The sequence below is a fragment of the Megascapheus bottae genome, chromosome 23 (genome assembly GCF_031878675.1).
Source record: "Megascapheus bottae isolate mThoBot1 chromosome 23, mThoBot2.hap1, whole genome shotgun sequence".
Taxonomy (NCBI): Eukaryota; Metazoa; Chordata; class Mammalia; order Rodentia; family Geomyidae; genus Megascapheus; species Megascapheus bottae.
Genome location: NC_143531.1, coordinates 16861253 through 16885298, shown reverse-complemented (window position 1 = coordinate 16885298; position 24046 = coordinate 16861253). Strand labels below are relative to the sequence as shown.

Here is a 24046-nt window from a genome sequence, read left to right as displayed (position 1 = left end):
ATCTAGTGTCTCTTGCCTATAATCTTAAGCTATTCAGGGGGCTGAGATCAAAGAAGTGTGGTTCAAAGCCAGCCAGAGCAGGATTGTCATGAGACTCTTTCTCCAATAATCCACTTAGAAACTGGAAGTAGAGCTATAGATCAAAATGGTAGAGCTCTAGACTTGAGCAAAATAAGTCAGGAGGGTGCCCAAGCCATACTTCATGTAAGATAACCAACAAAAAAATGCTTTATGCAATACTATGTGTTCAGCAAGGATGGGAATACTATAGCTAGTGCAAATGTTTGCCATGCTTGAAAAGCCAAATTGGGTTTCACCAGAAGGACACAGGGTGTAGACAATACACAAACACCTGTCATCCTCACCTAGATTTATATGTACATTACTCATCTAGAATTGTCTTTCCACCAAGAGTTGAAAGGCACTTACTTCATCCCCTATTAGCAGCCTGCTTACTTACAGCTCTGTGAGATTTCACTTGATTATGCAATGATAAATAAAGCAGGCTCTAATAAATGTACTTGGAAATTTATTACAGATAAATAATGAACCGCTGTATCTAACCATAAACATATATTAAGCATACACTTTCACTCCCAGAATCTTGGGCTTGCCTATTACATACATACATGGGAAAAGAGAAATAATGATAAGGGCATCACATAAAAAGAAAACTTTGTTATAGGATAGATTTTTAAGTTTTTATCACTGAGGAATTCTACAGTAAAGTTTTATCTTCCATCAGGTTGCAGTGGCAACCTTTTCATCCTCGGTGCTTTTTGTGCCAACATGGCTGGTGGGGTGGGGCCCAGCTGTAGGACTTCTGTGGTATCAGTCCATCTCTGCTGCCCTCCAGCTACTGCTCCAGCAGGCCCCAGACAAGCTTTTAATTTGCAATCCGAGTAAGTGATGTGGAGTCTGGGAGGAGAATAGAAGTGCAAGCACAGATCAAGGGCAGATAAAAATATGTTCCCCTTGAAAAATACAAAGGTGACTTCTAGGATGGATGTACTGAAAGTGAGAAGACTAGACTTGCTTCTTCCACTTTTGTAACTCAGATTGACTCCTTTAAGTCTACATCAATTTCATTTTATACTACAGGACTTTGAACACATTAAAAAAACTGCATCTTAAATAATAAAGGTGTCTTGTACATGTGAGTGCATGCATGTGTGTTTGTGTGTGTGTGTGTGTGTGTGTGTGTGTGTGTGTGTGTGTGTACTAGGACTTGAGCCCAGGGTTTCATGCTCTAACATGGCTTTTTCCACTTGAGGCTAGAGGTCTACCATTTCCATCTTTTTGTTGGTTAATTGGAGATCAAAGACTTATGGAGTTTCCTGTTTACACTGACTTTCAACCATGATCCTCAGATAATCAGTTTTTCTAGTACTAGCTCATCAATGTCAGTTAGTTTCTCCAAGCCTATTGCTATTCAGTAGGTTTTCAGGTTTGATTAATAAACAATCATGCAGGGGGTCTTTCATCAGTACCTTAAAGTAGTATGTATGTATGTATGTATGTATGTATGTATGTATGTATGTATGTATGTATGTATGTATGTATGTGTCTGTCTGTCTTCTAATGTTGGTCCTCAGGCTTGAGCTTGGGGCTTAGGCACTCTCCCTCCCTGCGCTTCTTTTGCTCAAGTCTAACACTCTATCATGTGAGTCAAATTGCCATTTCTGGCTTTTTCTGAGTAGTTTATTATAGACACGTCTCATGGATTTTGCTGTCTGGGCTGGCTTCGGGACCATGATTTTTTCATTTCAACCTCCTGAGTAGCTAGAGTAGAGGTAGAAGCCACCAGCAGATGACATAGAATATTTAGTGTGAAGAGAAACCTGGAGTTCTAGAAGAAAAATAGAAGTGGAGATTGACTATTATCTAATATGTGCATGATGAAAGGCTCACTATTTTGGAAAATTAGAACACACAGACTGATGTAAGAAAGGGAAAAAATTTACAAATAAAATTTAGAAGGTAAAAAGGAACTTTATAAAATCTCATAGAAGGTTCATGTTTTACATAAAGCCGCAGTTGAGACTTCACAAAGGAAATCTCTGTAGTTCTTATTTCTGGTTCAGAGGATTTACATGCTCTTTCTAATGATCTGGCCCTTCAGCACTATGTAATGCCTCCCAGCCCCCAGCTTAGGGCTCATACAAAATTGAAGCACTTTGGAGGCAGTTTCGTGGTTACAGATGAATCTCAATGTGCAGGAAAAGGCATAATGGCTGTTTAGCACTTGCTAGGAGAAGCTGAGGAAATCAGGGGGAAAAATCTATTGAACTTAAGCCATCTGGGAAGCCAACTGAGAGTGAGTGCATTAACAACTTGTTTACATTTCCATTGTGTTGCTAGGCCAAGCAAAAATAAGTGTGTGTGTGTGTGTGTGTGTGTGTGTGTGTGTGTGTGTGAGAGAGAGAGAGAGAGAGAGAGAGAGAGAGAGAGAGAGAGAGAGAGAGCGCACTTACACGTGTGTAGTAGAGCAGATTGTAAAGTTGATTGCACTGGTTGTTTTAGTTTGGCTTTGGCAACTGTGTGGGGAAAGAATCTGTAGGAGAAACATAGCCAGGAGAGTTTTCAGGTCTCTGTGGTGAGGTGGCATGACTGTTTTTGTGCAGGGCTGGCAACAACGCTGTGCACATGAGGAAAATAATCAATATCCAGAGTTTGGTGACTCTTCATGTCTCTGGCTCAGAGTACAACTCAGCAGATTGCTGGGAGGCTTTAGAAGGCTTATAAAAAAAAGCACTGGGGAATGCTTCCACTGCCTGTGTAAATGCAAGCCAAATGCAGAAACAAGTGAGGTAAATGCCTTTCCTTTTACTCTTTCTTGGTGACTACAGTGGGCTTATGAATGCTATCTTCAAAAACAAAAATAGTGCATGTCCAAGTTCCTAGGACCTGTCAGCATGACCTTCTTTGGCAAAAAGATCTTTGTACAACTCTTCACTGTGAGGATATTGATATGGAGGTCACCCTAGAAAATCCAGATAGCCCCTGAATGCAGCAACAAATTTCTCTGTAAAACTGCAGAGAAGAGAGACACAGAGGGGAAGTGGCATGAAGACAGAGAGAGAAGGTACCATGATGGGGCCAAAAGCCCAGGAATGCTAGTACAGTCAGCAGAAATGGGAAGGAGGAAACATGAGTGTGTGGGGGGGGTGGGGAGTCTTCAGAGGAAGGAGAGAATGGCATGTTGGATTTAAGACTACCAGCCTCCAGAATAGGCACAAATATATTTCTGCTATTTTCAGGCACTAAATCTAGGCTATTTCAGGCTCAAGAAGTCAGATCAATAGAGGGGCATGTACTGTCTTATCTCCATTTTCAGACTGGCCTCAAAGAATCTGAAAAAGCAAAATGATGAGGATAAAGGTGGCTGCCTGCCCTCAGTGTTTGTGTAGAGAGGACAGCCATTTAGTCACTCAGGTCAGTCACGTCATCTCACACACAGGCCATTATGGTCTGGGACCATCAGACTGCAATTATAAAAAGGGGCCTGCCTTTTATATTCCCGGCCTACCTGGTGTTGCTATGCACAGTGCATTCCCCTGGGTTTTCCCTGCTAGATTTGTAATTCACTCAAGCCTGAGTTCCTCCACTTCTTCAGGAGGCTGTGCTCCCTCAGTCTGAGGAATTTAATCGGCAGAGACAGGAGAAAGGCTTGGAAGGAAGCAGGGTCTCCATATCATGTAACTGCACACCACAGAACCACCAAGGGGTTTCAGGAATTTATTGAGATGAACGCTTAAGCAAATGGTAGAGCCTGCCTTCCTCTCTTGGCCCTCCTTTGCCTCTTCTGCTCCCTCTAAGCAGGGGGTCTGATTCACTGCAATCAGGTCTTTACAGCTCAGAACCAAGAATTTGAGCTCAAGATTTGGCTAGAATGTCTACTTACTCCAATGGACACCATGGTTTTACAGGTCTCTCTTCTTCCCTGTCTCTCAAGCCTGGTCAAACCTTAGCATTTCTAGAGAATGTAAACAAGGAAAGGGAACGCTATGCCCTGCTTCCCTTAAATAATAATCTTTAGACTAAAACACAAGTCTTTCTATGTCATGTGTGTTCAATATGTACACACATGAAAGAAGAGGAGGATTATGATGAAGAAGATGAAGACGAAGGGAAAGAGGAAGAGGAGGAGGAGGGGGAGGAGGACGAGAGCAGCACATGGGTGACAAAACATACAAAATGAAAAATAATTCCAATTTGGAAGTCGTCAACTCATTTACCTTTTCACCAAACATGTATCATAAAAACCTGTTCTGGAAGACATTTTTCTGTATGGTATGTGATTTATACTTTAACAATATTTCCCATGAAATAACAGTAAATTAGAATCACATAGTTCTGCAGATATGGTGTAGAAAATGTTTGGGGTCAATAATATGTTTATGAAAATTGGAATTATTAAAAGCAAATAAGCACCAATAATAACTGTACACCACAACAGTTTGAAACAAATGCAAACTGAGCATGTAACAAAAAAAAGTATCAAGTGCTCATTTCTATTTGAAAGGTACAAGAAGAAAAATGGAAATTAACCTCAGTTTGTGTGTAGTAGATGGGCACAATCACACACTTAGCTAGCAAATCTTATCCTCATGGAAATCAAAATCAAGGCAGAAACTAAAACTAAGTCTAGAAGTGAGCCAACTATGTATCTATGCATGTTTGTTTATTTATTTATATTTCTGGTACTAGTACTGAGGTGTGAAGGGATGGGGCATACCATTTTTTTTTTTTTTTGCTCAAGGGTAGAGCTTTTCTACTTGAGTCACAGCTTTATTTTCAGAATTTTTTGAGGGTTAATTGAAAAATAAGATTCTCAGACCTTCCTGGCTGGGCTGGCTTCAGACTATAATCCTCAGAGCTCAGCTTCCCAAGAGCTACCATGACAGGCGAGAATCATCAACTCTCAGCCCACTATGATTTTATGATTACGGTTGAGAAAGTGTTGGCCATGTTACACCAAATGCTTACAAGACTGAAAAGTCAATGTGAAATAAGAGAAATTAATTGTGAATAATAACAAATGAAGAACAGCACAAGGGAATGAAGCAGAACAATTGATGTTCTCTCATGACTGGCTGGCAACTATTCTCTTGTGAACTATCAGATGAACTCAGTGGAAAGGCTTTTCGTGCTACATTATGTTTTATCATTTTTCTATTTTCCTTTACTCAGCCCTGGGGCCAGCCCCATCCTACAAAGCAAAACAGCTAGTTTCCTGTATTGAAATAAGTACCTTTGAGAAGGAAATCAAATACATTATTGATTTATGTGCTGGAATCATTTATCTTCATTGGCAGACAACTGTATTGATAGAAGCAAAGGCAACTGATTCAAATTAAAAATATATGGAATGGGAGTTCAAATAAAGTTTCCAAACATTTTGCATCAATTCTTAAAATTTATACAGAGCTCCTATAACTTCCATTTGAAATGTTCTCTCTGTAAATAAGAGAAGAGTTTAAGATGATTATAGTACCTGAGAAATAAAGTATGGCAAGCTGTGTAGCCGAATGTGTAAATAACTTCTTACAGTAGATTCAACAATCTTTATACATTGTTCAAGTCATCTATTCATGAAATACTCTAAGTAAACATCTCACTAAATTTCAACTACTCAAATTTGGTATGCTGAGGTGTCATATTCTCACAAAAAGAGATTTTCATTGATCACTTCCCGTGCCTAATGCCTCAGGTTCTAAACTTCTAAAAACATAATGAACCATTTCATTTCATTGTAATGTGTCTCAGTAAAAGGGATTATATATGTGTATATATATAATAGCACATATATAGGAAATATATATGAGATGTCATATACTCATACACATATCTATGAATATAACTTTTCCATAAATAAGAATTATAAAAATTGATGATTTTTGTAATTCAAAAATGGTTAAAAATTTATACTTTCACATGGACTGAATGCAGCAATACAATTAATACTTACATAGTGAAGAGAAATACAGACATGTTGGCTCACAACTTGGGTTTTATAGAAAGATTTATCCACTCCTTTTGAGATACTTTAGGAAGGAGTAGGACTGTGACAGAGGTGGCATAAAATAGGTAAGTCATCTAGTACATAATAACTAAGCTTAGCACCCAGAACCAAGTTGAAGAAGGCACTGGAACAGTGAAAATGACAGCCCTAACTTCAAATTTCATGGCATTTACTTTGCAGCTCTTACTGTTTAGAATAAAAAGGGGAGATGAATTAAAATAGGAGATATACTAAATAATGGTCCTTTCAAGTATTAAGAATTAAGAAGAGCACTGTGACCAGATTCATTTTGCAAAGTTCATTGTGACTTCAGTAAGGCCAGGAAATCAGGATAACATTGGCTATACTCAGTTTATTGAAAAACATTTCAAGGAGTCATTACAACAGTTACCTTAAAATCAAAATTCTATGTTTCCAAGCCACAGATATGTCTGACAGTGACAAGATTTAGTGATAAGAATTCATATATTATTTACTAAAATTCTCCTATTGCCTTTTGAAAATGGGTGAACGGTATTTCTGAATCGTTTTAGATGTGACAGTAAGGACTTTAGGGATTTTTCATAGAGATTGGTGATGAAAAAGTTGCTTCAAGGTTTTTCTACATCACAGCTTTTCTCAAATTTCCACATGCGTATTAGTATACATTGTCTATTGTCTGTATTGTCATGTCCCTTCGATTTTATATGTTGAAATTCTGACTCCTTAGGAGTCAGGTAGAGGATATGAGGCCTTTAGGAGGTACTGCGTTCTCGAAATGGCTCTCATGAACAGGAAGGACCGCGGTACTTATAAACGAACCAAAAGTACACATCTTATCCTTTCTCCATGTGAGGACACAGTGAAAAGGTCATGCCTCTGAGGAAGTTAGCTTCAGGAGGCACTCACCTACGAGCACCTTAATTTTGGATTTTCCAACCTTCAGATCTGTGAGTAATACATTTCTAATCTCATAAATTATCCAGCTTGCTGGTTATAGCAACCAAGAATGCAAATATAACTTCATATTTTCCTCCAAAATGGGAATATAATTATGGCAGTGATTTAAAATCATCTTTTTTTAAATTCCCAAATGACATAGGCTAATATGCCATAAAACTATTGAAAAACCACTGAACACAGAAAAGAGGAAACAACAAGTTGGCCTATAATACAAAGTATGAGATAGAAATGATTAGAATGAGACTAGGAATTAAGAGGAGGAGCTATTCACACTAACACTGGAAGCATCTGCAGAGAAGATGTGCTTCATTTCTTGGCCAAAGGCAAGTAATTTGAGATTTTTAACCAATAGAGTGGCAAGTGATTACATTTAAGGTTTAGCCAAATAGCAATGTGGAGTTTGGACTGCTGAGGAGTTAGGTTAAGACTAGGGCGGTTTAGGGGGTTAATCTAATATGATAATGCCTACACTGGGGGCCAGAAATGATAATTTAAAATAGAATAATAACCAGGGAGAATTGGTAATACATGGAAATGACCTTGGTTTGTGAGGAGGTGAAGAATGAAGCTAAAATGTCGATTTCGGTAGAGATGATGATAAGATGCCAGAAGCAGAAATTCAAGAGGAGAAGAATGGTATTGAGTCATTGTTGCCACACGCAAGGGCTTGAGTGAGCACCGAGTATATTTATCAACGCTTCATGGTGAATTTGTGACTAGAAATAGTTCTGTTAAGTCTGTGCCCAAGTAGAGTTTCTCTTCATTAATGTATTTTCTTTTGAAGCCCATATTTTGGTAATGGGTCAAATATTTAGTACCACTATGAACAAAAGAATTCCATTTGGACAACTAGCTTGGGTTTTTTCCTATTAGGGACTCACAAAGGACCACTAATACAAAGTAGCACAATGCAAGAACAGATGAAAAGGAAACAGGAAGTCACTGGTTTCAGCTGAGTTCGTTTCTTAATAATGTTGTGAATTAAGGCCAGGGCTTCAAGCATGCTGAATACATACTCTACCATTGAACTAAATATACTCAGCTTCTAGCTGACATTTTACATTTTGATGCATACCTTTCTTTCTGGAAAAATGATAAAAGTCAATTTATTTGACTAAGGTTTCTTACGTTATAATTCATGGTGGCATTGAAGGAGACGCACGGCAAATGTAATTTTTGCAGTAGAAAAATTTGTGCAGTAAAGGACTTAGAACATATTATTGTTCTGTTGGAATTGTTGACATTTTCTGGTAATTTGAGAATAATTAAAAATGGGAAGAGAAAAAAATCTTAGGGATTATTAAGACTCCAAAAGAACCATGAATTTTGAAACTCTCTTGCTTCCTCTTGGAGGAAAAATATTTGCTTTTACAGAGCACATCTTAGGTGCCATGGAAACAAGAGTTGAAAAGACTTCAAGTAAATAGAAAGCAAGCAAACTAAGGCTGGATTTTTCTTGAAAAAATGTAACCCTAAAATTTGAAGCAAATCAAGATTTCTGTGAAATTTTGGAGGCAATATGGGAATTTATGAGTATATCTCTAGATCAAGAGCTTCTGCAGACTGAAACATCCTAAATTCTGAATGCAAATGTGATTTAAATGAATGGAAAGGTAAATGGTAGTCATAACAAAACATCTTTAATCAGTTCACCTTACTTACCTCACTATGAAAAACTGCACAACTTTGCTTAGTGAATACGAATATTCATTTGCTTTATACTAGAATATAGGAATATAAAGACCAAAGTCCAGTCCATGGCTTCACAATTTAAGAAAAAAAGAATTTCTTTTTTTTTGCCAGACCTGGGCTTGAGCTCAGGGCCTGAGCACTGTTCTTGGGCATTCTCAAGGTTAAGAGTTCTGCCACTTGAGCCTCAGAACCACTTCCAACTTTTTTTTTTCCTATGTACGTGGTACCGAGGAATTGAACCCGGGTCTTTGTGCATGCGAGGCAAGCACTCTACCACTAGGCCAAACTCCCGGCCTAGAAAAAAAGAATTTTTAAAAGAAGACATTTTTTAATTTCAGTTTTATTGTTTTGTAATACTTTCTTGAGAAGCAGTCTTTAGTAGGGATTTTATCAAATACCATTATTTTCTAGGAATCTGATTGACATGATATGTGTTTCTAAATATTATTCTTAGGCTAAAATGGCTGAAAAAATATATACTTGCTTGCAATGACTTATATGTGTTATGTCATCTGAGAACAAATTTGACTTATTAAATACCAACGCAATTTTTCTGATTTGTAATATAGTTGGAGACTAAAACCTCGTATTAGAATACATTAGTATTCTGACATTTCTTGCTAATATAAATCATAAAGTCTTTCTAAAAATCCTATGGTCAGAATATGGTAAGTTCATGACTAGGGACCCCAGTTTTAAGTGAATCTAGAATTTTTTTTTCCTTTTAAACGAACAAATAATCCAAACTCAAATGATTCTATTTTGATTCCATTCACAGCGTTTTTGATTTCATAGGAAGGCAGAGAACTTTTCTACAAGAGACAAACTTCCCCATAGTATTTGCCCAGATTGGAGATTTATGATATCAGATGAAGAGATGCAATAAAGTGATATGGGCTGTTTTTCAGGTTTCATTATTTATGATCAAAATAATATATTCACAGACTGGAAAAATAATCAAACAATAAAAGTCTCAGTTTATCACCTTAGATTCTAAGCTGTCAACTGCTGGTTTTTTATTTCTTCAGATAATTTCAATGCACATACAAATTACATATATATGCGTGTGTGTGTGTGTGTGTGTGTGTGTGTGTGTGTGTATCTTTTTTATATATTCCTGAGAGTAGTTCAGATGCAGTGTTTACGACTTATTTTTTTTTGGCAAAACTTTATCTGAGATTTTTTCACAGCTTTGCTGCTTCCAGAAGATATACTAACCAAGCACAGTTGGCTCATGCCTGTAATCCTAGCTACTCAGGAGGCTGAAATCTGAGGATTATAGTGCAAAACTAAGTAGAGTAGGAATATTTGTAGAACAGTTCTAACCTTGAGCAAATACAGCTTAGAGATAGTGCCCAAGACCTGAATTCAAGCCCCAGGTCCAGCAGACACAAAATGTATCTTGGCATTCCACTCCTAGGATGACATTGCCACAGCAAGCATTGGAAAATGTGCATTGGTGCACATTTAGAAGTATATTTTTATAGTACATAGACTAGAAAATTACTCAAAGTGTACATATAAGTTTTAACATTGAGTTTATTTTTCAAATTTGCCTTCAAAAGTATTATATCAATTTATATTCTCCATCAACAAAGTAAGACTTTAATGAACATGGCATACTAAGAAAAGTTTTGGTCTTGGTAATATCTTCTCATCTTTGCTATTAACATTTCCTCTCCTGCATCCTGCTGCCCAATTTCCTTCCTTCCAACTTTCTATGGCAGTTGCTGGTCCTTTATTTAAGCATATAAAGTATTTATATTATACATTAAATTAGCTCTTCCATTAGTGTATTTATGGATATTAGCACCATTTTAAAAAGTCTGCCCATTAGTTTTTCTTGTGATATTCTCTCACTGGATATTCAGATGTAGAAATCCATTTTTATAATGCTTCAAGATTTTGTATATTAAATATAAAGGCTTGGACAACCACTGGAACAATCAACAAATTGGAAATTTTTCTACAAATGATGGTGTAGAAGGTGGTGCTAGTAGTTTTAAACCCCATCATCTAGAAATTTGTCTGCAGAATTTGATTGTGAAGAATGAGGAAAGGAAAGACATCCATCAAGATGCACTATATTCATGAACTATTTGTCAAATGAAAACTCCACTGCACAACTACTTAAAGGTAATGAAAATATAATTTTATAAAGGAGATACAATCTTTATTATTTTTATTTCTGTCTGCCTACCTTTTTGTCCTCACCTGTGTATTGAACAAACTCTTATCCTCCAGGGCTGAAAAAATTCTATATGCTATGGGCCTTTGACATTTGAGAAATTTATCTGTGATTGTGATCCATTAATCTGACTTTAATATTAATTTGATATTAAAGCTTTTTAACTCTGTTGTTAAAGTTTAGGGGCTCCTCAGTACTATTTCAGAATTGTCTTTTTTAGAAATAATTCGTAACTGTAATAATCGTGTTATTTGATGATCTTGCAAATTATTCTTTCTCTCACTCTCACTCTCTCTCTCTCACTCTCATTCTCTCTCTCTCCAAAGAGTAAGCATTTCAAAAATATTTATTCTACATGTTTAAGAACAATATGTGTTCTTAAACAAGTAGTTTAATCCCCAGCATGGAAAACATTATACAAAGATTTCCATTCTAAAATTCTGCAGATATCCTATTAACTTTATTTACATTTACATACTTTCTTTTACATTGATATTCCAAACAATATTTTTTTACTGAATTTTTTTTGTGTGGGGGGAGCAGGGGTCATGGGGCTTGAAGTAGACCTGGGCGCTATCCCTGAGCTCTTCAGCTCAAGGCTAATACTGGTATCCTTGAGCCAAGCTCCACTTCCCATTTTCTAGAGGTTGATCAGAGATAAGTCTTTGGTCCTTTTGTGCCCAGGTTGGGTTTGAATCTTGATCCTCAGATCTCACCTTCCTGAGCAGCTAGGATTACAGGTGTGAGCCACCACCACCTGGCTCTTTTACTGAATTTTAAGTTGAATTATATTATCTGTTTATGAAATACTTACTGGGTTCTGAAAATTTTTTCTTCAATTACTTCTCCTGATTATTGATTTTTTAATTATTTTTTTTGAAACTGTGTTTCAGATCTATAAAATCAGACCATTTGCCATAAATGATAATTTTATTCTTTCTATCACAATGGAGTAAAAGAATACTAAATAATACTGATGTGCATAGACATCTTTGTCTTTAAAATTTTTATTCATTTATTTTACGCTGGTCCTGTGACTTGAACTCAGGGCCCAGGCACTGTCTCTGTGCTTTTGTGCTAAGAACTAGAGCGCTATCTCTTGAGTCAGCCATGGTTCTCGGCTTTTTGGAGGTTTGACTCTTACAGACTTTCCTGACCTAGTTGGCTTTGAAGCACAATCCAAAGATCTCCACCTCCTGAATAGCTAGTACTCTAGGCATAAGCCACCAGTGTCCAGCCATAATTTAGATAATATTTATATAGTGTCTAGTACACAAATATTTGGATAAATGTTGGCTTTCCCATAAAGTTTCTGAAGAAAACGAAAGACAATAACAAGAACGGGACTCCGTTGCTTCATCTTAGGAGAAGATATTTCTCTAGTTCTCATCTAACCTTCTGAATTTTAATGAATACATGCTAGGTATTTAAATTTACAGTGACTTTAAAAATAGCTATGACATCACACACAGTCTTAAATACTTTTAATTATCGGTGCACAGTCTTCAAGGCTTTTGTACGGAAAACAGAAAGTGATGTCTTATAGAAGGGAACTCCTGTGTGTATGCATTTGCAACATAGCATGAAGTTGGCAGAAATGCTGAAAATCTCCAAACTTTTGCTTTTTTTTTATAACTTTCCTATACAAGAATTTTCATTAATTAGTAAAGATAACCTTGAATATGTTGTGACCCTCATTTTATATTTGTGATATCTTCTTCCTCCTATCATTAAAAGCTATGTATTTCAAATCTTTACAAATAAAGCTGAAACACAAAAAACTCAATACACTGGAGATTTTGTCAACATCTGGTGGAGTTATTTTCTGACTAATTAGAGCAAAAGGTGGGGGAAATTCCCTGAAGTGAGCTACCCTAAAATTGGATATCTAGTTATTTCTATAGTCAGCAGCTTACATGCACTGACCACACTGATTCAAAATTTGACAAAGAATTATGCATAGTTGCTAACCTGATTTTCTAACATCATTTATGTTGTATGCTCCACATATCCACCAGTTACCTTTTCTTAGTATTCTTATATTATATGCTATTTATGTTATTGAGGGCACTGACAATAGATCATTCTCGTGGACTCTTCTTTACTTGTCTCATATTATTTATCATTTGGATTTTGAAAAGATGTATCCATTATACACAGAGATATGTAAGAAGAATAAGAAGACCTTGACTGCTTCTATTTTTTAATATTTATATTTCTTGACCATCCTGAGGCTTGAACTGAGGGCCTGGGATTTGTCCTTGGACACATTTTGCTCAAGGCTAGAGCTCTACCACTTGAGCCAGAGCACCACTTCTGGCATTTTCTGTGTATGTAGTACCAAGGAATGGAACCCAGAACTTCATACATTCTAGGCTAGCTTTCTACCACTAGTCTATGCTTCTAGCCCCTCAAATGCTTCTATTTTTAACCATCTTTTTATCCCTATTTACCTTGCAATGCTGATAAATGACATTGCAATAATTACTATACATTTTTAAGAGTATAAAATACAGATTTGGAAGTTATTTCAAATTTTAAGTCATTTTTTTCACTGCTGAGCAAAAACATTTAACCCCAGAAGAAAAATAGGAACCTTTCCAATTTCTAAGAAGCACAGGAAATTCTACAACTATCCTAAATTATTCTATTGTGAAGTAAAGCATAAAGAAGTAGTTTCTTTCATAGCCAGGGTTAATCCTATGTGGTATTAATATCTGCTCCATTGTTTTTATATTTAATATTTCATCTTTAAGAAAAATATCAGAGAACAACAAAGTTAGGAGACTTAACCATCTCAGGGATCATCAAAACTCATTCAGGAACCATTCTTTATTTCTCCATCTCAAAGAGCTGTTGCCATTCTTCCACTCTCAACTGGACTTCAGACAAGAGTAAAGGAGTTAGGATGCATATGCAGATATACTTGGGGGCTATAAGAAACTTTGAACTTAAAAGATTGACAAGCTCCTTTGAAATTAGGAGAAACCATGTATGTAGACGAACATTTGGCACAGATTCCAGTAAGGATACTCTGTTCTTAAACATACTCTCCAGATTTCAGGACTGTAAGGTCTGAAAAATCACAGTGAAATATGAAGACATCTTCTACTAAAACATTCACTGTTAATTCAGTCTATTCTTTCAAAATGCTTATTCTGAGCATGAACCAAACGTTCACTTCATGCAGTCCACAGTAATCAAGAACTTACTCTTCATGGTTTACTTCGCAATGCACAGAATCACTAAGGATTTCGATTTAGGCATCACCAAAGCTTATCCAAACGATATTAACTCTGCTTCCAGCTTCACTAATTGAACTCACAGTACGATATCAAGCTGGTGTGGTAAGCGAAACCATGAACCATAATCAAAAACGCACCTGAGGTCTCGTCTACTCTCTCGTCCACTATGTGATCCTTCTGATGAACCCATTCACTATTACATTTGAAGTAGATCTGGGTGGCTGGGCTGGCTTTACAATATAGGTTCACAGGTTTATTCTTCACAATATAAGCTTCTTCGGGCTCGATAAGGAAATGTGGCAGAGGTTCAGGTGGATCCGATGGGAAAGTTTCTGGGAGTTCATGGAAAAAGTCATCATCTAGTAAAAAAGAAGAAAACGGAAATTGGTTATTCATTTTCAGTGATTTGCATGCCTTTTCTGTGTAAAGCAATGTGCTAGCTCCATTAACTATGTGCTAAATATCACAGCCACACTATTATTGCCATTTCCACATAAACCTATGAATTCATAAACTGTGACATCCTGATACCTTTCTGCTCTTCTCAAAACACATTGTTCTTGCTGAGCACTGAACCAAACAAAAACAACTTCATGAGAAGAATGTAGTTACGTTATAAGGCTCACAGGCAAATTTAAATCTTTTGAGAAGAGCTAGTAGAAAACACTAGATAAATGAATTAAGGATCATTAAATTCTTATTCAAATCTATTGTTATTTTCTACAGATGCTACTACATGACACAATTACCTATTCAGTTAAGAAAAAACAATTATTAAACTCAGGTTTATTTAAGCCCTAAAATATAGATAATATCCAGTTGGTCAATAGTAGAGCCCTGGTAACACATGGCCAGAAGTCTAGAAGTGATGTGTGAACTTATTTTAATTTCATGTTAATATGGTTTGATATGCCTACTTAGCTCTATCCTCAAAACATTATTGAGCATTATTGTGACTATGTCTCAATGAGCTGACACTCAAAATTACCAGACATTGCCCCCAATATTTTGCACTAGTAAATAAACAGAAACAAAAAAGTCACTTGAGATACTTGCACACTTTAGGGAAATTTATTTATTTAGTGACATAACTCTATATCATTTCATTGGTTAAAACTACCAGATTAACAGAAAATAATGTTAAAGTGAAGTAATGCATGCTTAGAAAGACAAAGAGTACTTGTATTTTTCTTATAGGTAGATGTTAAAGCTAAATGATAAACATAGATAGTCATATACATATAAGAAAATCAACAAAAATATAATATACAAAGGGGCGGACTCCAATGGTATCTCCTTTAAGCAGCTAATATACAATGCAACAAATTGAATATCAGCAAGTTAAAACATGTTTTGTCAGAAGGGAGGAAGTCAAGGGAGGATGAGCACACAAAAGAACAGAGAAAGGATGAGTAAAATGTCATCACTTTTGATGTATATATGAGAAAATGGAACCCAATGAAGGATGGGTGGGGCTGGGACAGAGAGGAGAGAATGATGCAAATAACAGTCCCGAGGACGATACATTGTAATCATAAACTGACATGTTGAATTAAAACTCGTGATACACTACTTAAAGATAAAAATAAATCAAGCTACTGGGTAAGTTTTCTTCTTCTCTTTTTTTCTTTCTCTCTTTTTTTTTTAATTGTAGAGTCCTGGTTTGAGTGAGAGTCTAGCAACAAGGCTCTGAGTTCAAACACTAAAATTAAAAAAACTTCACAGCTGAATGCTAGGGGCTTATGCCTATAATCCTAGCTACTCTGGTGGCTGAAATCTGAAGATGGCACTTAGAAGAAAGCCCAGCAGAAAAGTCCTTGAGACTGTTTATTTTCCATAAACTACTTCCGAAAAGCCAGATGTGACACTGTGGCTTAAGTGGTAGAGTTCTAGCCTTGAGCAAAGGACAGTATCAAGGCCCTGAGTTCAAGCCCCAGGACCAGTTTAAAAAAGATTATGTCTTTAAAGGTAACATATATGATCAATATGAGGATGATGCCAATACTGTTCATTAAAGTCTGGCTGCTCTTATGTTACTTCCAAACTCATTTCATTTTAACTCATTCCATTGTTGACTCATTTGAGGAGCTAGACATTGATAAAGTTGACATCTGTCCCCACTGAGGCCTAGGGACTAATTTTTCTTTTTTTTATTGTAATGTATAGAGCAGTTACAGTTATATTTGCCAGATAGAAGGTACATTATTTTAAGGACTTATTTTTCATCTAGGTGTTAGAAGAGCAATCAAGAAGTGATGACACATGGTCTGCCAATCTGTCTTGCAGTCAAAGTTGGCTTCACTTACACCGCAGACAAAACCAGCTTTCCAAGCTGCTTCATCATGCTCAGTTCCTGATAAGGCATGTAAATGATGTTTACTGCAGCTACCTTCCTTTCTCACTTTACTTTCTTAATTTACTTCCTTCTGGCAAGGCACCATTTCTAATTTTTCCACTGTCAAACCACAAAGACCCAAACTGTCATCTTACGAAAGAATAACCTTGTTTCTATCAATTCAGTTCCAGTGGTCAATAGGCGAAAGCTCTCAAGATTGCAGAAATAAAGCTAGCTCAGAAAGGCACAGACAAGAGGAATGGAGCTATCGACAGATCCTTCACTACAAAACTGATATCTTGAGGGCCTTCTCCAATCTTTCTTTCTGCCAAAGCACTTACTGTTATATGTGAAGATGGACACTACTCAGAATCAATAAAACTCCACAAATCATAGGACTCAAATAACAGAAAAGGTTAGCTGGTGCATTTAATCGTTCCTATTTGTAAATAGGAACTGGTAAGTTAGTAGTAAATGAACTTCCAAAATATATATTTATTTAATTGTGCCAAGTAGAAAAATTCTTCCTTTAGCCACAGTTTTAAATGTATTCATCCAGCTCCTTTGAAAAGAATGGATATTAGTTATCAGACTGATTGTATCCTTTGCTTTATTCAATAATGTAGCATAAATATTTATATGTTCATATCCTATAGAAAGACTCACAGAGACACTAAAAGTCAATTAGCTTGCCTTGCCAAACCATGCATCTGTTAATTTTGATGATTTTCATTGTAAACTTCCGAAGGGAATAATAGAAATATTTGTAGAAAATTATACATATATTTTAAAGATAAAAGGGACCATGTTTAAATGTAATCAATGCTGTAATGTATCTAGAAAATGTGAACAAACTAATTTTGCATTTCCTCATTTTTGAATTTTACACAAGATGATCATTTATATAAATAGCAAACTATGTTTTGATTTGGGGCTTCACCCAATATTGATCTAAGGTGCTTGTTAAGATTTCAATGAAACTTATTAAGAAATGATTCACTAGCAATGTTTAAATCCATTGTTACCTTTATACATTATTCTAGCTTTGGGAAAACCCATTGCTTTAACTCTAGAGCACCGTCTTATCCAAGAATAACATATTAGGTTTACTAATAGTTCATATATATATATATGCATGTATGCACATATGTATGAACACACATACACTATAAATTCCACTCTGTGATCTATTTGAGGTCATTTTGGATATTAGACTATGTCACTTATGTTCCTTGAGTCATGCAATGGAAAAGACAATAAAGAAAATTATTTATGAAAACTAAAGTAAGTATGCACAGTAAATAAATGTGTCAAAATGCAATGAGGCTGGTTATTAGTGGGATAACTATTCTCAAACTCTTCCCTCTTCCTTTATCACATATGTACCCAGACAACAACTGTTAGGCATGCATGTTGATCAGAATAAAAGTATCCTATACTATCAAGTTCAGAATGCTAATTGATCCCCATCTTACCTGACTGGCTCAGGAAAATACTCAGTATTAACTTATGATTTTTTTTCAAAAAACTTTTTAATAGTGGTATTTTAGAAATTGTCACCTTAAGAAAATTTTATATTAAAATGTCTTTTCCTAGAGTATGTTTTGGAAAAAAAAAGGCAACCCACTTTTCTTTGATGCAAATAATAAAGTTCCAAGCATGTAAAACTCAGATACAATAGATAAAATAGATAAAATTCTATGTATTTGACAAGGAAAAAATGAATCAAGTACAAATGCCAGCTATTTCACACAAACATTTATTTAGTGTCTCGGCACTATAGTTTGTCCTCAGGTAAGTGGACAAATTTGCTTTGAAAAGCAGTGATGATCAATTTTATGTAACTATTATGTATCTTCAGAAAAATATACCTAGCAAATGCTATAGCTACACTAACACCGCTTGCAAGTGCATTGTGTGCTCTTTCCATTTTCATAAGTCTAGAACAGTTCCTTTAATCAACAACAATGCATACATGAAAGAATATTACACTAATGTCAACTTATTTTCATTCCTCAATACATTCAGAGGGTGTTTTAGAGTTTCTGGTGCCTTGAGTTAATTTTCCATGTATGCAATGCTCAATTACATTCACAGGACTCCCTACACAATTTGTGTGGCCCAGTGTGGAAAGAAAATACATGAGCACTGGTTTCATCTTGTAAGAATTCTGAGATATGATAGCAGAACAGTTGAGGTTCCACTTTGACCTGAAAACAAATGACTAAACTCAGTTCTTAGCATATGATTCATTTTACTACAATAAAAAATCATTTTGTCTGATACTAGTGGGGTCATAGTACACAACTTGAGGCCATGAAAAATTCATTTTTTTGCACAACCTCTTGTCATTTTATTTGTTACTGTAAATATCCAAGGGGGTGAGGTCAAAGTGATGCAAGGACCCTAATTTGTGAGCCATGACTTCAGTCTGTGAGCTTGTATCTGGTGCCCTAAATTAATACATATCTCAGCTTGAAATTGGCCACATTTCTTTATTTGGAAAAATGACTTGAATGATGAAATTACTTTTCCATGTAGTTTATCAATTAAGGGAAATTTCCAACGTGGCTCTTGTTTTGTATGGTGAATGCTATATCCACTTAAAGCCATATATGCCTCTTATGATATAGTTGTAGTGTTATTACTCATTTTATTTTATTCTAAGATTTGACTTAATTTTCTACTTTCTATTACTACTCAATAGTGACATACCAATCGCAGTGCCATTTTTATCCTGCTATTAGTAAATCTCAGTATTTCTCTTCCAGTTATCTCACATGGCATTTGCTTTTTCATTTATATACAAGAAAAGAAAGCTTTACACCATGTATAATTTTTATAGACTTTCATTTCACCTAATTCTTGACAGGAAAATATTATGCTATGAACATTCATCTAGGAAGCTTTAGGTTGCTGGTTTTATTGCTATGGATCAAACCTTAATTTTTATCAACTTAATATGTAAGTTTCTATGTTTCAGAATCATAAGACTTAAATTATTATTGCTTATATCATAAAATATAGGACCATTATCTCTTTGTCTGAGACTTGAAACATATTCTTTTGAAATGGAATTTACTTCCAAATGATTCCAGAGCAATTTAAAATGAATGACTTCAAAGCTAATTTTATGTGCATTTAGCCACCCATCCATCAGAGAGATAATTCATGATATATTACAACAACAGGCAGCTGGAATTAACTATTTGAATGAAACTCAAGCTTATTTTGAATATTTCAATTAAAATATCTTTTGGAGGACAAAGCCTATGTTCTACATTTCAGGAAACATGTCCTGGACTTACCATTTCAAGTAGTTGAATATATAATGCCTTAAATGTATTGTAAGATTTGAATGGTTTCTGACTTCCAAAGAAGAAACTTTATATTTGCTTTTAAAGAAATCCTTGCCAAATCACATCCTTTATTAGTGGAGGTATAAAGTTAACATCCTCTTTGACATGCAGCTCTATCTGACAGAGTAATGTTCCATTCTGTTCAGGTAAATCTTTCTGTTTTTGTCATATAGTTAGACTATGGTATTGGAAGAAACATTCAAAAACATGTTAATTTGCTTCTCCAAATAACATACTAAATGTAACATAAGAAAGATGGTAAATTTATTTCTATTTAACAGAATAGCTAAAAAAAAACTACTGAATGATTGGGAGTTGAGGAAATACACATAAATTTATGTCACAGCACAGAACTTGCTTAGATAAGCAGCAGCTAAATTTCTGTCTCCAAACAGGCTATTTCACTTCTGAGAAACCACATAATAGGCAAAGTGATACCAAAATGTATACACATGCACAAAGATGTGCACTGTCTCATTGTTTATTAAAATAACATGATTCACTACTATGACAGTAAGATAAAATTATTGGAATGAGACTAGAAAATTCATTTTCAATTGAAGAAGAATGGTTAAATAATTTCTGTAACAATCAAGCAAGCCTACAATGGTTGAGCAATAAAAATGAAGCAGGTTTGTGTATGTTGATCTAGAAAAACGTTCATCATTTACTAGACAAATAAAATAAAAGTATGGCCAGTATTTGTATAATTAAGAGATTATTCTTTATAAAGATAGGGAGAGGTAGAAGAGAGGAGTGTGTGTGTGTGTGTGTGTGTGTGTGTGTGTGTGTGTGCGTGTGTGTGCATGAGAGGGGGGAGGGAGGAGGATATATATATATACATATATATGTATATACATATATATATATACATATATATATATGAGACCAGATAAAGAGAGGAAGCTGATAGAAGCAACTATCAGATACCATTACTTCTGGGGAGAAGACTCAAAGGTCCTAAGGGAAAATATTTTCTTTACATCTAATGTTAATTCAAATCTTACATTCAAGTCATTTCTATTTTTTCTATGATTCTTTAGCTTGTATTTAAATTACAACCTACTATTTCAGTCTAGAATAATCATTACATAATTTTCACTAAGTCTAATCTACTAAATAGAAAATAAAGCTTATTTTAATAAAATTTTCTTGATGTTGATATTAAAAGCTATGCCCACAGACCATATGACTTTCAAGTATATAATTTTCATTTAATTCTCCTTTATTTTATCTCATTTCTTGAAGTTTTTCATTTCTCTAACTTCTTCAGCTCTGCGTCCTCTGACTTTGAACTAATATAGGTTATAACCTTTTGTGCATTTTATTTAAAACCAATACTTGTTATCACCTTCTAGATCCTAAGCTAGTCTAGTTATTTGTCTGAAGCTCTCTCATTTTTAATAGTCTCTCACATATACAAAGAAATCATGGTATACAATACAGTAAATGCATTTTTAATCTGAACTTGTAAGAAAAAATTTTATACTAACTTGAAACATGTGAATATATGTTCATAATTCATTTATGATCTATTAGAACTTGCCTATTATTTTAAGTTCCAAATGCATTGATATACAGAAAGCATTGTTGATATATTGATATGGAGAACTCATATAATGAATTATGTGAAAGTTTTACTATTCCCTTAATTACTCTGATCCTGTGTGAGAGTTAAAATATTTTATAGGATTATTATAAACCCTTGGGAACTTGCAGAAATGAAAAGATCACATAAAATAAGATAATTATTGACAGATAAGTAAGAACATAAACTTGGGGCTGACTTAGAGATTAGTTAATTAATAAAAATGATTTGTAGGAGTTTTTCCTTGCTTTCCTTGCACGAGAAAGAGGAAATCCCCCCCCCATTTCCCCTTACTTTATCCTGTTATTCTAAACTAAAAAAAAAATGGGGTTGGTTGTGGAGCTTGAGCTCTGGGCCTGGGTGCTGTCTTTGAGTTCTTCAGCTCAAGGCTACCCCCATAACCCTGGAACCTCAGCACCACTTCTGGTTTTCTAGTGGTTAATATGGTCTTTAATGTTTGGGCTGGCTTTGAACTGTGATCCTCAGATCTCAGCCTCCTGAGTAGCTAGGATTACAGACGTGAGCCATTGTGCTGGGCTCTAAATAAAATTTTGTTAAGAATTTCAGAGGGGGGACGGTGAGTTGAAGTGTGGGAAACCCTAGCAAAGGTTTGAACTCTTAAAAGTTCTTAGCTAGTCACATAACACAGGCTGACTATCTCTCGGAGAATTGTGATCGCTAACTTTATGTGTCAACTTGATTATGCTACAGTTCCCAGGTTCTCAATCAAATGTGTGTCTAGGCATTTCTGTGAAGTTGTTGGTGGGTGTGTTTGAGCCCATAATTAGTGATACTGACTAAGGGAGAGTGTACCAGATAATCTGCTTGTGCCTCGTTCCATTCATAGAAAGGCCTTAAAATCAGAGCAACTTCTATACCAGTCTCTGTTGAATAGCTGGACACCATACTCTAGGCTAAGCTGCCCCAGGGGCCTCTCACACAACTTCATCCTGACTCTCATTAAAAACTCTTCTGATCATTTAGATACCAGCCTAATCATCCTTTCCTCTGGCATCTTCTGAACATAAGCCCTGCTATAATCTTCCATTGCTTGATATTCATTTCTGCTCAAGTTCATTCCCCATTAGATGACGAACTTAGAAGGGGAAGATAGTATTTGTTGTATTCATTTCCACACAGCAAATGTCTAGTCTAGTGTGTGGAACAGATTTCAGAGTATTTCTATTTTAATTTATATTGTTATTCCTTAAAATATCAAGAATCACAGGGTAAGATAAACTTGCACAGGAATTATCCAATTAATGGGAATTATGAACCTTAAGAAATTCTTGTACAAAGTACAACAATACACATATTAAAAGACGATACTTAGTTTTTTATAAAGAGTATGGCTCTGAAGTGTACTTTTTCCTTTATATAAATCTTATTGTTATCTAGAAAAAAATGGAGCCCTGGCTTGGATTTCATGTATTCTCATGGTAAACAAAGCTGGCGTCTTAAAAAAAAGCGAGTAGGGAATTGAACACAGCATCAGAGTACAGTGCCTCTGCAGCTCCTTTGCCGCATTTGCCATTTGATTTCATTGCTTTAGTCCTCCTGTAGGAAAACTTTTCCTCTCCTGAGGACTGTGTATAACCACTATATTGCTGATTCCTTTCCCAGGTCTCCAAACCTTCCTCCATCAGATATTTCCTAAGGTTTCTCCTTGAGTGTGTCCTTGAGGCATCTTACACCACAGAGACTTCCATTATCAGATCATGTCACACACATAACTTTCCACTCAATTCCTCTGCTTCATAAAACCCTCCCATTCCTTTGCATTGACCAAGAATGAAATCTGACTCTTCACCAAGACCACGAAAGACCTACTTTATCTGATGGCTGTCGCCCACAAGGTCTGGCTTCCAGGCCTGTCTATGCCCTTAGTCAGCATGCCCCAGATAAACAATACCCTGGCATTTTTACCACACTACACTCATTTCCATGCTTGGACATTTTCACTTTCCCTTCACTAGCCAAGGAAGGACATCCCATTTCCTACCCTTCCACTCCTATTTTAGCTTCCAATTTCTTTTGGAAAAAGGAGAGTGTCAACCGCCCCATCTGAAAATACGTATCTTCACTCAAGAATACTTCTTTTTATCACCTGTCACTATCTCGAATTAGCCGGTTTACAAAGTTGCTTATTTGTTTTCCCCTCCCACAAATTGGTGAAGTTTCTGGGATGAGAATTCTGCCCATTTCCTTCTGTCCAAGATCCTTAGCTTCAGCCTTAGATGGACTCATTTGCCCCACACTTGCTTCACTTTTTAATTCAGCTCCCAATTTCTAAGAGCATCTTCACAGTCAAGATGGGCTACTTATCATTGTTTTTGTGAATGATTTGACTTGCCCTAGATATTCCAAATTACTTCTTTCAAATTATGCCTGTGTCAAGTTGGATTTTTGTCACTGATACAAAATGCATGAGAGAAGCACTTTTTAAAAAAAGTCCTGTTTCAGCTCATCATCTTAGCATTTTCAGTTCATTGTCCCTTGGGCCTATGGCTGAGTATCAAGGTTGGTGGGAAGAAGCAGGCAGCCAGGAGGAAGAAACAGGAACAGAGAGAGGAGTAGAGGAAGGGACAAGGAATAACTTAAGTGTAATCCTTCATTCCTTTCACCTGTGTCCCACTTCCATCTTTTTCCAGTAGCCAACCAAATGGTGAACT

The 24046-nt window shown here is 35.7% G+C and overlaps 1 protein-coding gene across 2 annotated transcripts in view; it reads right to left on the bottom strand.

Annotated features, from left to right (window-relative positions):
* The window catches only part of Unc5c (unc-5 netrin receptor C), a 310807-nt gene that overhangs the window by 109854 nt on the left and 176907 nt on the right, over positions 1 to 24046 (bottom strand). For both annotated transcript variants that reach the window (XM_090356786.1, XM_090356787.1), the window contains exon 2: positions 14230 to 14451. In XM_090356786.1, the coding sequence (XP_090212912.1) occupies positions 14230 to 14451 (222 nt within the window). The remainder of the gene's footprint in view (positions 1 to 14229; positions 14452 to 24046) is intronic.